Raw genomic sequence first — 14,888 nt, forward strand, 5'->3', positions numbered from 1 at the left:
TGAAAGGTCCTGACTTGCAAGTCACAGTGTTGACAATACACCTTTCTTGACAGCAGAGGCATAAAGGTGTTCTGTGCCTCTGGGTGTCCTGAAGGGATTATTGTAAGGGGCTGTGATACCTGGGATTGCAGAGGCTGAGCTCAGTGACCCAGATGGCCCTACCAGTTTTGCCTTGTGTTTTCCTTTTTGTAATATTCCATCTTCCTCACTTCCTCACTGAAACAGAGTGAAATCATATCAACATGGATACAGCAGATTAGTTTTACAAGGTTCCCACCAGTCTGACATTCATCAGCTTTCTAATCTAATGGTAACACAATCCCCTTTACAAGTACAAGCTGCAGCAGTGTGCTCTCAGGCCCAGGGCTGCAGGTTAAACTGATACCCAGGTCCTGCATTCCACCAGCCGCTGATTGACTGACACTATTCCTGACATTCCCAGGGCCTGGCAGCCCTCCATGCAAGGGTTAAAGGAAAGTTGTAAGCAACAGTTCTGAAACACTTGGAAGAATCTCCTTGAATCAAAACCATTTCACAAAAGGCTCTCTGCCAGGCAATAAAATATTTTTGATGGACTCTTATTTTATCATTACCCATGTAAGAAAAATGTATTGCAAGAATCCCAGCACAATTCAGGGAAGTAATCATTTGCAGATTTAGTAGGCATTCTCAATTGGCAAAAATGAAAGATTTATTGTAGGCATGATGAAACAAAGAGCAGTTGTGCAAACTTTACTGAGCTGGATTATGAGAACATGCTTTTTCCATTTCCCACTTTTAAATGCCTTGGATGCAGTTTCAAAAGACAGATCAAGATCAATTATTTAACACTGCAGCTACACTGTACCTGAGTGTAGGATCTCTTCACACATATGTTATCTGTACACAACAATAAAAGAAGGAGATTGAGGGAAGACACTGCTATAGACAACTGAAGCAGACTTTGAAATAAAACTCCTATTGTTTCTTGACTCCACAATCAGCCCAGGGATGTAAATAGAAAAGTAGGCACTGACAAACGTCTGTGATGTAAATGCACAGCTATTTGAAACGAAGCCACTGCTGACTTACCCAAACACAGAGAACACAGGTGTCCTTGAGACAGAACACAGGGCACTGAATTCTCTGTAACAGCAACATTTTCTTTGAAAGCCACAGCACATCCAAATAAAATTGCTGCCTTGCACACCCTTACTCAGGTGAATAATGCTCTAAAGTAGAAGGTGCATAGAGTCGCACCAACTTTACAAAATAGGTGGAAGAGAAAACACTTTGGGAAGAAGGAGGACTTTTCCTTGCCTTCTCTACGACGCCCTCAGTGTGTGACTTCTAGCACGTTGTGTCTGAGCCATTCTGCACTCACATTCCCTGGTAAAAATTCAGGGGTTCTTTACAATTACACCAGTGTAAACAAGGACAGAAAGCAGCAGAGTAATTTGACTTAATTCAACTGTATCTGGAACTTGGGCACAAGAGTTTTCACCACACAGGAAGTGCCGTAGGCAGGCAAAAGCTTGAAAGAGCTTTGAGATTCTCAGCAGAAGGAACGATTAGAGATGCAAAACAGCATTACGGACGCGTTACATTATTGGCTTTACTGCGATTATTCACCCTCAATGTGCTCCAGAGAGATTTGTTTCATTGTACTAGGAAGGAAAAGGAAATCTAAGGTCAAAATTTCCAGAAGTGTTCATGAAATTTCAGTAACTCAGTTACACACTGTGTGGTTTGAGAGGAAGAGATCCTCAGCCTCAGAGGTGCCCTAGTAGAGCAAGGCACCTCCAAAATAAAGCTCTCCAAAAGCACACCTGCTTTTGAAAATCTTGCTCAGTGTGAGATCTTGCCAGATGCCAGGAGGTCACATTTTGGTATCTTTAGCTTAAACAGCGCATTATTTTTTTGCCAGGCCCACTGGACTACTTGTTAAATAACCAAGTGAAGGTTTCAGAATCTGTCCCACAGTGAAACCCTGAGCTGTGCAACGATGGATTCTCATTTCTCATTCAGGGTTAAAGGCTAAGTATTGCTGCTTTGCCACGAAATAACAAACAAATGCATCACATTGAGAACTGCATAAATGACTGTATAAAGTTTTTAATGTGCACTAAATTCCTCTTTCTCCCCTGAGACTACACTATACAGCCTCTGTGCTGCCCACAAATGCAGATTAACATTTTTATTAAATGACATAGGTTTCACTAATACAGAGTATTAAAAGGTATTGGCCTAATAGGAAGCATTAATAAATATATCATTGGCGCAGTTGTTAAACAATATTTAATTTTACTGCTTTATAATTTGACCAAGCCTTCTGCCAGGTGATACAAACTATTTTTCCTTCTTGAGGTTAATTGCTGTTCAGAGAGGCTAAGTCACTGAGAGCTCTGAACAACTCCATGCCATTTTTAATAATCCCCACAGAACACATACAAAGAAATAAAATAAAGCCAAGCACTTAACCTCAGGAACACAACCTCAAATACTTTGTTTAAAATTGCAGAACTTTCAAGCTCTCCACCTTCTCACTGACAACATTAATAATATTCAGATGCAAGTTGGGGGTTTTTTTAATGAAATTTAAGGCAGGGGGAAATCTTCTCTCACTAGATAACTGCAGACTGCCTTCAAATCACTGAATGCAACCTGCTTTCGCAGATCTTCAGGAGACAACTCACCCTCCCAGGATGCTGCACCCAACTGCTGGACACATCTTTGAGGTACTCTTGAGGTTATTAAGCCATTCCTACAGGAAGCAGGTTGTTCACAATTACAATTCCTGTTCTGTAAAACTCATGACTAGAATGGAGAATGCATCTCACCAGTTGAGGGTGTATCACTGGATCTTTACTACTGTGCAGATTCCTACAGTGAAACTGATGGAGGCTTCACTCCCAGACCAGAGGCATAGTGAGAAAGAAACCTTCTCACACTTTTGCTGCATGGGAAATGGTGAGCTACAGAAATCCTGCAGAGCTATTGCAAACCCAGTGCTTAGAGGCTGGAAAGCCCTTTTTGCTCTTCAGATGTGATTATTTGATAAAATCCATTGATCTGCATGGCAAAGAGAGAGATCTTGTGGTGCAGCTGGAATAAATTGGGAGTTAAGAGGCTGCTTGCATGATATCTTCAAAAGGTGATGCCCCATGAGAGGTTTATGGGTCTGTGCTGAGACTGGGGTTTGAATAAATCTGCAAGTGGAGTATCATCCAGAGCCAGGCCACAGCAGAGCTGGAAATAATTCTGAGTGTCTTAAAATGAGAAAGAATCACTACTTGCTGAGGTTTGTGGGACGAGAGGATAAAGATAAAAACATGGTATCGAGATGTCATTTTTGTGCACAAACTGGGCAAAGGGAAGGGAAAGGAGCCTAGAAGAAATTTTCCAAAAAAGACCTGGGAGACATGCCTAGAAGTTTGTCTGGCAGCCAGACATGGCAGGTCACAACCAATAAATTTCACTTTTCGAAGCTGGGCATACTTCAGCCTATATTATTTGACAAAGAACATGAATGACTTTGCTTGGCCTGGAGGAGTTCTGGTACAACTACCTCTTCTGTGTGCCACAACAGTGCCAAGCAGCATTGTCCCTGTGGAGAACCAGTTCTGATACATAAGTGATCCCTTCCTGTAAGAATCTCTGTCAATCAGGTATTTTTCAAAAGCTCAGTGTTTAGGATCCTGACAAATATCTGCTGCTTTGTAGGAAAGTGGATCATTTTCCTTGTATTCAAATCAAGTCATAGTTTGAATTGTGGTAAAAATATATGTATTTCAGTAGCCAAATCAAAATGCTCAAGAATGAAGAGAAGATAAATCCATCCAGGATGAGCTGAAATATAATTGTTTGGGGGACTGCACTAACTAAATAAAAACACTGAATAAATCAAATGGGGTTTGGTTGTTTTTAAACAATCAAAAAAAGGTGCCTTTGTTTAACACTTTTTCATTCTGAAATGGAAAGTACAAAAATATGGGCTAAATATTGAAACATTCCATTATTTCCAAAATAGTGCTCTGTTCAGAAAATGTCAATAGTAACAAAATCCTCCAGTCCTCTTCATTGTCTCCCCATCATTTTGTTTTCCAAACTGAAGGTGACCCAGATTCACTAATGGTTTTCTTCTCAAAGCTATACTATGATACTACTATTGGTTTAAAAGAAATGGTGGAATACTTAGCAAAATTTCTAACATGGAGCAAGGAAATAAATATCCATCCTTTTGTCACAAGGCTACCTGTTCTCTAAACCACTTGGTCCTATCAGACCAAGCAGATACCAGCAGATACCACTATTGTTAGTGGAAATTATCCAACACTGTAACAACCATAACAGTGGAATTAATTAATTTCTATCCTATGGCAGGGAAGTTCACAGGGTGAGTGCCAATATGTGGTGATTTTACTGTTAGTATCCCACTTTATTTCTTATTTTAAAGACTGAATGAACAGCAATACCTACACACAGTGACCAGATCTGTATAAACCTATCAGGAAAACTTCATGATTCACATGTTTTAACCAGGTCCCGGATTATTTACTAATTTATCAAGTCAAATGAAATAAAAACTTGTGGAATTTAACACTCTTGTAGGATAAAGAAAGTATACATTTGAAAGCTCCCATTATGGAAGCTTCATGCTATACCTCCATATAACCACCATATTCAATTTATTAGATCTCTTCAGCATCCTGTATAACATTTTTAAGGCACACAACTGAACTTGAAAACCATTGTGAGCTTGAAAGCTTGTGCTGGCAGTGGCAATTGGAATTTACTTCATTTTAACTTATTTAGATCAACTCATATTAAAAAACCCTGAAAGTCTGCCAGACAGATCTAACCCATATCACACTGCTGGAAAGTAACAAAAAAGGCAACAAGCCCAGCTTGGTCAGAGCACAATTCCATCTGTTCCAGCATCCTACACCATTTTTCTATCAGCCTGATAAAGTGGATGCACCTCACAGAATGTCCTGAAGGGCAGCAATCCCAGGACTCCATTGGGAGGCTGAGAATCATAGAATCATAGAGTTTTAGGGGGTGGAATGGACCTTACAGATCATCTAGTCCCAATCCCCTGCCCTGGGCAGGGACATCTCCCACCAGAGCAGGTTGCTCAAGGCTTTAGCCAACCTGACTTTGACCACTGCCAGGGTTGGGGCAGCCACTACTTCCCTGGGCAACCTGTTCCAGTGTCTCACCACCCTCACAGGAAAAAAACTTCTTCCTAATATCTAGCCTAAATTTCCCCTCCTTCAATTTGAATCCATTACACCTTGTCCCATCATTGCAGCTCCTAACAAAGAGTCCCTCTCAGGCTCCCCTGTAGCCCCTTCAGATCCTGAAAGGTTGCTATGAGGTCTCCACACAACCTTCTCTTCTCCAGACTGAACAGCCCAAACTTCCTCAGCCTGTCTTCATAGGGGAGATGCTCCAGTCCTCTTATCAACTTCATGGCCTCCTCTGGACTTAGTCCCTCAAGGAAGCACCTCAAGGATCCCTCAGGGAAGACCCTGGCAGCTCTTCCCTCTGCAGCTCAGCTTCAGAAGACAGTTCTCAAGCCTCCAATGGTGGTGTCAGACCATTGTGCTATACTTCCCATTTGCACTTCTGTCCTGCTGCACTGAAACATGGGACAATCCCGTTCACAATGGAATCTGGTCCCAGTAATTTCTACTGCCTTTGGTCTACAAGATCTGCTAGTGTGGAGCTCTTCTGTGGACAGACAAAAGTTAGAATTCACCAGCCGCCCTCAGGCATGAGCTGACACAGAGCCAAGCCCAAAGCCCATTGCCAGCCTACCCTCCAGTGCTGGGGCACGCTTAAACCCACTTGTACTGTCCTCTAATCCGCAGTGGTCTTTGTAAACAAACAAACATTGTGTTTCCACAAAACCACTGAATTGCTGGCTGCTCCTGTAATCAGAGTGTTTTTAGTGCTGCAGTTCCTTGACAGTATCGGGAAATGCCATCAGAGACCTAATAAAAAGAGAGATCTCTGGTGAGGCAGCTTTGATAGAATGGATGTTTCCTACTATTGACTTCAAAGGAAAGAAAGTGAGCCTAATATTATTGTTGTTCTTTTAAAGCACTCCTTTGGCATCAGTGCATGACACCCTCCACTCCAAAAGCTGAAAATACTTTCCAGACTTCCACAACATTCCCTCGAGTCAGGCATGGAAACTCATTGTTTAGGTGAAGTAACTCAGAAATGTATAAGCTGGTGAATGCATATCTATTTTGCCCGCAGATGCAGGGTTGTCCCTTAGACTCCTCTGTAGCTGGAGCCTGTAGAGATCTCATTAGTCTCCATGCACTGCTAGACACATGCTCCCCACGAGCCACGGACGGCATAATACTCGCTATCTACTCAGAATGGAGATTCCACACTGGTTTCCTTAGCAGCAGAAGCAATGATACTAATCTGCTCAATAGGCCCTTTCTCCTGTGCTCCTCATAACCAGGTTGCTGCCCATGAAGTGTTACAAATGTGGCTGAGCCTTCTGAAGAAAGCTTTCACACCTCATGACATGTCAAACCACCTGTGTCAGAGATGAGCAGTGAAACTAGTGGGAGGTTCAGCTGGACCTGCTATCTTTTGTGTGATCTGTGCAAAAAGCTGTTTCACAGGTAAATTGCAAATGGCTGGTTTGTGTGATGTAGTGATTTGAATACAAGATCTGCACTGGAATGCTGGAATTGCCTAAAGATGCCTTTAGGCAAGTTACTTATCTTCTCTGTCTCAATTTCCCCATGTTTAATGCAGTACCTATAGTGTCTCACCCCTAGGGATTCAAAAGAACTGACTACAAACAGCACAGGTGCTGAATTTCACTGTGCACAATACAGTGCACCCAAATAATTCCTTCAGGCTACTCCCAAACTGACTATGTTGCATATATACATGAAAAAAAGATTCTGCTTCAAAGTCTTAACTATCTAGACAAGCACACAATGTGACAGGTCTAGAACACACTCAGGTGGCATTTGTTCTTTGACATACATGAACTGGAGACACAATAACAATAAAGATTACCCTGCCCAGAACCTTTCATGGATATCACCTAGGTTACAATACCCAATTTCTATAAACACTATTTGCATATATATAAATTATGTAAAGATAAATACATTTCCCTTGAGCCTGCCTGTGGAGGACCCTGAGCACATATGCACGCAGTGATGGGAACATAATTTCCTACTCTTTGTGAAGCCACAAGAGTGCAAGAGGGTAAACTAATAAGCCAAGTACAGATTTGTCCAAACAAACAATTCTAGACAACTAAATGAGCAGCTCTATATTTACATTTGCAAGCAGAGGCTTAAACTGAGGATGCAATATCTGGAGATCAGCACAGTTCTACTCACCAAATTATTTGAAGAACTGAGAGGCAGAAAAAGATGCAGCTATGAGAAACTTTTTCTCTTCTTTTTTTAAATAAAAACCATTTAAGCTTGCTAATTTTTGCTGTCTCAGACAATCAAAATTCCAATTGTCTGGGACATCAAATCTAAAAAAGCATGAAATTAATCTTCAGAAGTTAAAGTCTTAAAGGCATTGCATCATTATTTTTGTTGGATATATTTTTGATTATAATGCAGATGAACCCCAAATTTAATAAAACTAAAATAACATGAGTTAAGTATGAAACATAACAGGATATTGCAAAGAGATTAGGTAGTTTCCTTTAGACTACTTGCAGAGCCCAAGGAAAAACCAAACTGAGGGACACAATGATGAGAAGGCACTGCTTAATTAGAATATTTAACGGAATATGAAAACAGAATACTCATAGTACTGGTTTTGGCAGCGAAACATAGCGAGTAGAATATGGACCCAAAACATCAAGTAGTGCTCTACCCCAGATCCTGTTTTGCCTGTCGACTGTCTGTAGTAAAGAAAGAAGCAGGCTGGCTAAATTCAAACCAGCTGCAACGATGAGAGTGTTACAGTTGGACTGAAGGGAGCTTACCTCATGAAAGTATTGTGGAAACTGCTGTTGGAAAGATAATAAAAGGATTAACTGCAGTTTTAGTGAACCATTTACTTTTCAATCAAAATGTCTCATGTATTTCCTGTTCTCAAGTAGCTTGAATTCCAAAATTCCTTTGTCTATTACAGTACATAGTAGCAAAGCCTGTCATAAGAAATTAATAATTTTACATGAAAAAGTACTTTTATGTATGAGGGAGGAGTGCTGCTCGCTGTTGGCTTCTCCTGAGCAGTTCAATACCTAGTCAGGCAGTAATCTTACAGAGAAGAACAAAATCAAGGGCTTAAAAAGAAAGTACAATGGGTAATTGTGAACAGCGAAAGAAAATCTCCACTACAAATACCAAGAGATGTAAAGTTACTTTAACGGAGCTACAGCAGAACCGAAACAAAATCTCAGACCTCTATAGACAGAGAATGAATTGCCTTCTTAATTTGCAGGAATAACAGCACAATTATTACCACATCAAAAGAAAAGCCATCATTTAAAATGACATCACATCACTGCACAATGCAACACTGCACAGCAACCCTTGTGTAAAGTGGAATGGAATTCGCAGCGCAAATAATCCCCACTTGATATTAATAACTCTCAGGAGCTGTGCTGCAGCTTTGCATCTCGCCCCTGCTAGAGCAAGGTCTTTCCAAGGTAGAAAACTTAATTTGCTAAAGAAGACATGTTTTTCATGTGCTCCCTTGGATCCAGCTTTGCTCCATGCAGGATTACAGATGTAACATTTAACACAAGATACCTCTGCCGACAGTGGAAGGCTCTTACTCTGGGAATGGAGGAGTTAACTCCAAGCTGGGCAGTGTAAAGCTCCTAATTGTAATTGGGCCATTCCATGTATGGGAACAATGACAAAACCTGCTCCAATAAAACAGATCTTTATACACTTACATGCCAAGGCTATATACATACACCATGAAGGCTGTTTGCAATATCAGATGCAAAGGTTTTTCCAACCTATTCACAATGTTGAATCTTGGGATGTTATCCAAAGTCAGTACTTTAATGCAGACAAAAATTCAACTGAAACTAGGAAATTTTTAGCATTTACTAAGATACTGCATGATTTAATGTCTCTGGTTTACCCAGTTTTCTGTAGGAATAGGAATGTAACACTAGAAATCTGCTATACAACGCCTGTCAAACATCCATTTTGCAGAGAAAGACAGAAGGTGCCTCATCCAGAGAGTCTACTAAATCTTTCAGCATCATAGAAAAGCTAATCAGGGCTTCACATTTTAAGTACTTCTTCTTAAAAGTGTGAGATAAAAGTAGGAAGAAAACTGATCTCATTCCAGATCAAAAAAAAACGCAAAAAGTAGGATAAAATAAAATCTCTAAGTATGCTTTCATAGCTTACTTACCTATACTTTTCTGTTTGGAAAGAAGCAACTAACTTGCATTATCTTTTGATGATTTATGACTAAATAAAAGCTACGCATAGGAACTTACATTAATTTGTACATTTACAAAATGTGATTGAGCTGCTGCTGGAAATGAACAAGTCAGTTCTTTCTCTCAAAGGAAAAAGAAACAGCTAAGTCTTAAGACTGTTTTCCATTTTATTCTGGACAACTTGATGGTGCTCTTTACGACTGTGCACTGTTTCCAGTACTATTTTAGGGAATACCCACTGAACAGTGCAGACATTAAGATAATGTTTTTCGCTTATCCAATGGAAGTAGATAGATAATCAGGATGATCACCCACAGAGGAAGTTTTTCCCTGCAAAACATTTTGAATCCTGCTGTTTTCTTCCTTCTTCCTTCCATAACCATCACAAGCCTGCAAGCTTTTTCTTGAACAAATACAAAAAAAAAAGTAAGCTTTTTAAATAAACATTCTTTCCTAATCCTCCATAGAAAGCTATGGCTTGCCATGGAAAAGTTTGTCATGAACTAACTTCCTTACAAGCATTTTCCATTAGATCATTCTCTGATCAAAACAAGAAAATAGACATATAGCTGAGAATTGTGCCTATCAGGAGCCACGACCTGCTGTCACAGCCATTCCCTTTGTCTGTGCTGATTTGTGTGTCTGTGTGTTTTGTGTGTTTGGTGTGTGTGTTGCGTGTGTGTGTGTGTTGTGTGTGTGTGTGTTGTGTCTGTATGTACGGTGTGTGTGTCTGTGTGTTTGGTGTGTGCGGTGTGTGTGTGTGTGTGTGCGCGCATGCACACGCGTGTGGGTGCTACAAAGAAGACTTTCCAAATTTCATGGCCCAATTTGGAAGCTTATGTCAAACTTGTTTTGCTTCATCTGTTTCAGTCAGCGTCTTATATCATTGTTGTTTCAAACATGTGGAAAGCTTAATGGAAGTCATTAACTTTTATTTTAGTTTGGCCATATTGTCATCATGGTGGGCAGATGCAGGGATGGTGTTATTCCCAAGATCCTCTTTTTGGAACACTGCTGTTGTTTACATCTTCTTGATCAGAAGAGAACAATGGTTTTTACTTATTTTTAAAGCTCTGTTTTGCAAATTAAAAAAGCCCCTAACAACCTTTGAAAACGTAATTAAATATATTCTTTTCATTCTTTTAACTGTTTAAAATCCTTTAACAAGTTGGGCTTTCTTTTCTAAACTACCATTTGAAACTTTTGCACTCACAACTCTATGGGTTATTGCTCAGCTGAAGGAATGAAAAGAATTTCATTAGATGTGTTTTATGTTTCTTGATTAAAAATGTCACCCGAGTCTCAGTGACTTTGTTTTACGTTAAGTGACGGCTGCATGCTTTGATCATCACTTTATTAGTGCTTTAATGAATATTAAAAAAACAAAGCACTGTATTAAAAGTTAAGCTCTCATATAAGGAAACTGAATCCCTTTTCCAAGAACTACAGTATTTCTTACTCAATCATTTCCTTCTAGATTAAGGTTTCCTCCAATTCCCCTTTAGCCTGCTACGGACTAAGTTACAGGAAAGCACAACAATTACATTGGAATAAGATCGAAGAAAGAGCAAGAAAGAGAGCAGAGCAGTTATGTTTCTATTCAAACAAATATAATCCAGACTTACCATGCACTTGTTTGGTTTTTCTCCAGAATGAACCCTCATATGAATCAGCAGTTTGTAACGAGCATTGAAGGGTTTATAGCGGCGGACACAGCCTGCCCAGAAGCAAGTGAAGTCCTCTCCTTTCCGCTGGTCAATGTGAGTCTTTTCTATGTGTCTGACCAGTTCGTCTTGTTGGTCATAAGTGGCACTGCAGTCAATCCACTGACAGACCTGCTTGCCATTGCTGAGGTCCTGCTCATCCCCATCGCTGGGCTGGAGGGACTTGGGAGACATAGAGGCGTTGAGGTGAGGCAGTGTCCCCTGGGTCTGGCTTAGCTGCTGGTGGAGGTGGTACGGGGGAGGCAGCCCCTGGTGATGGCGAAAAAGATCAGCAGTGGAGGAATAGTCGTCAGCTGGTTCTTGTTTTAAGAAACTCACCTTCTGGCTGCTGTGTGAGGTGTTTTGATGAGCAATGCTAGTACCATTCATCATAAGGCTGAGGCTTCCATTTTCCTCGACTTGCTGCATTTGTATCTGCTCACAGTCACCTCTGTCACATTCAGCGGAAATAGGTACAAGACATGCTGGAGGGGAGGGAATGCTGCAAGGGTTTCCAGGCTGAGAGCAAGACTGGGGCCGAGAGGATTTTTGAGCACTGTGATGACTGATCTCCACAGGATGAGAGGAAATGCCAGCTGAATTAGTTCGCAGTCCATTCACACAGGTGACCAGTGACGTCTGTGATGTGCGGATGATAGCTGTAATATCGATTCCTTCGGCTGAAGACGGCACGACGGAGATGCATCTCTTCTTCAGGTTGCTTGTTTGCAGCCTGGCCGAGTGCTGAGGGGTGCCAAGTGACAAAGGACCCAGGGAGGAGCTGTGTTCATTATTAAACAAGTAGGATGAAAGTGAATTTGTAAAGCTATTATTCATTAGGTCTAGTTCAGGATGCAGACTACCGGAGGCTCTCAGCTCCATCCCCTCCGTAATCCTCCTATGTGTGGAAGCCTCAGACAGAACCTTATAATCACTCGGGCATTCTTGTTTAATGTGCTGAGCCGGGTGACTTCCATTCAGGCATGGAGCAGCAGAATCTACTGAGTCTTGAAACCTGGGTGACCTGTAATACAGTTTTCATTAAGCATCGCTAACTACCACAGGATTGATGATTTTTGCACAAGACACAACACTTGTTAAGCCCTGCAGAATGGAAGCACTTGCCCTCTGCTGAGTGTTGCCTGTCTAATGCAGCAATTACACAAAAAAAATCTGCAATGCTTCCTCTACAACCCGTGTACAGGCAGCATCATTTTACACAGGATTAATTTTACACACTGGGTTACACACGGAACAGACAATCTCCCCTCCACTGCTACAGGCAGTTCATCAATCACAATCTAGGCTTTCAATGCATAATAGATCGGGCAAAACAATAGCTGAGAATGAAGTTTGAGAGCTTTGGGCATTTTTGAATTATTCAAATATCAGCATTTTCCTCAGAGCACACTGGGAAAATGCCTTGGCATTCTCTTTCACACGAATCAAACAAGGCTAGCTGAGCTTTGCTTACATGTCAGGGACATGCTTTCCTCGGCTAAATTAAAAAAGGAGCAAGATCAGTGAGGAAAAAAGGGACTGCAAAGAAAGGACTCCTTGCTTCCAACCAGTGGTCCGGAATCGATGAGAGATCAGTTGAGTATTTACTTCTACAAAACACAAAGTTCACTGGCAGCCCACGTACTCCCATTTCCATTTTTCATCATAAAGTGTGCATGGGTCTATAAATCAAAGTAAGCTTGTTCTGCAGAAGTGATTTTTCATCTTTTTTGATGTGTGCTGAATCCATTCGTTCAGGAAGCAGAACCTTGAGGAACACCACCGAGACCTTTCAGAAAAACACTGCATTTAGGAAACATTTCCTCCTGACGTTCTCTTCCCAGCAGTTAGCAACTGGTTTATGACTTAAAATAAAACATTTTATCTCAGCTATAAACATTTACTGTGGATGATCCGACTGTGTGTTTTTTCTTAGGACCTGAGGGTGTTCCTTACACATCCCTAAAGCATGGGAGGGTTTAACCTATGGCTTCATCATGCAGTGATGTGCCAGGCTGAGAAAAGGAAACAGTACATCTGTGTGTGCAGGAAAGCTGTACCTGAACTAGCCTCCAGAGAAGTGCCCCATGGCTCTTAGCCTGACATGTTCCACTTCAATGAATTTTATGCTTTTTTGATGCTAGCACCACAAAAGCTGAAGAAAATACAGCCATTTGGCAACTTATGTGTGACACTGCAGCTACGGCAGATCTGACACACTTTAAAGCACAAAACACATATACATAAGGTATTTTGGATATATATGCTGTGAAGCTGTTGAATAAATTGCATTTATTTAATACCTTAGATGACTTCATCATTATATTTCAATTCATCCACTACTTAAGAGGGGAAGCTGGGACAACTTCTAATGCTTCCTTGGTAACAGGTCTCAAGGAATGATCAATTAGAAAAATAATATAACAAAAATAAAAAGCTTCAAAAATACTTCCTTCCCATGAAACTAATGTTGTCAAAAAATTACACCTGTCCAAGGCACACAGTTGGCAACACTGCATTCACTAGTGACAGGTTTCTAAGCTCCAGCAGTTTGCAGCCGGTAAGGCTTGACATAAAAAACCTCTTCAGGGTCATGAGAGAAGTGGAATTCCCCACCATTCACTGATATGGAACAATCAGATCTTGCATTTGCCACCAGAAATTTTAAAAGACTGCATTTGACAATTTTAGAGGTTTCCATAAAGCATTAGTTATAATTTCTCCCCTTAGGTTTGCACAGTTGGTCTCAGGGTAAACTTAAAGCACCTGTTTTTGCAGATGGTAAATTTATATTTTAAAAAACCCCAAACCCAACAGTATTCAGCCATTATTTTTTAACATTTACAGAACCATATGTCTGTAAAGTATGTGGCATAAGTATACTTTTATTGCACATGTTTGGGAAACCCAGCTCTGCTTGTTCAGTAGAAAGCTTGGCACTCTAAACTCCTTCTGAGAAAGGCTTTACAGCATGCCATGCCAGGCACAATATTTCCTATTACTTACTTTCTGCTGTATGAAAACTCTTCTAAATAATTCAGTTTGTATCATAGTTTAGTGGTCCCAAAGCCTCAGGCTTAAGTAAACACAACACATTTCCTACATCATATAAAGCTAACCCAAGCCTTACATTTCAGCCTGTGATAATTGGTGTCATATTATTAAGCTTTATGTAAAGCTCTGATCTTGCCAGAAATCCATGTGAGGAGCTTGGCTTTTGACTTAAGCTGGAGTCAGTGCACAGTACCTGCAGCATGGGTGCAAACATCCCTGTCCTGAGAAATATAAGCTTCACAAAACTCATGGGAATATCGATCTGCATTTCCAGCACAGGATCTTACTCTGAGTCAGGACTGTATTTAAGTGATGCTGCTGTGTAGCATATGACACTGAAAAAAAAAGAGGAGCTTCAAATCAAAAGGCACGTTGGAATACTTCAAAAGCAAAACAGATGAAGGCACTGAATTCATGTTTCCCATTTCTACAGCCATGTCTTATCCATGCTCTGCCTACAAAATGATAAGCACAGGCTGCTTGTGCAGATCAGAAACAAGTCCTTTCCTCTTCTCCACAGCACTGTATATTTATATACATTATGCATCCTGTGTTAGCTAACTCTGCTGGGAGAATCTGGCATTCCTTCAATTTCCCAATGCTTGAGTGTTGGATACTTCATGTCAAGGTTGCATTATTGCAAAGTTCCAATATTCCTGGCAGAATTTTATCATCATTATTCTAGGGAAAGCCCCACTCATTCCTCCCAGTTCTGGGAGGTTTGGGGAAAGGAG

General features: G+C 40.8%; 1 protein-coding gene across 1 annotated transcript in view; it reads right to left on the reverse strand.

Moving 5' to 3' along the window:
• GLIS1 (GLIS family zinc finger 1) overlaps positions 1–14,888 on the reverse strand; it is a gene marked incomplete at its 5' end in the record, with an annotated part of 107,010 nt that overhangs the window by 88,482 nt on the left and 3,640 nt on the right. The window contains one exon of the mRNA XM_009075539.1: positions 11,023–12,124. Coding sequence (XP_009073787.1) covers positions 11,023–12,124 — 1,102 coding nt within the window. The remainder of the gene's footprint in view (positions 1–11,022; positions 12,125–14,888) is intronic.

Source organism: Acanthisitta chloris, unplaced genomic scaffold (assembly GCF_000695815.1).
Source record: "Acanthisitta chloris isolate BGI_N310 unplaced genomic scaffold, ASM69581v1 scaffold30765, whole genome shotgun sequence".
In the NCBI taxonomy this organism is placed as follows: domain Eukaryota; kingdom Metazoa; phylum Chordata; class Aves; order Passeriformes; family Acanthisittidae; genus Acanthisitta; species Acanthisitta chloris.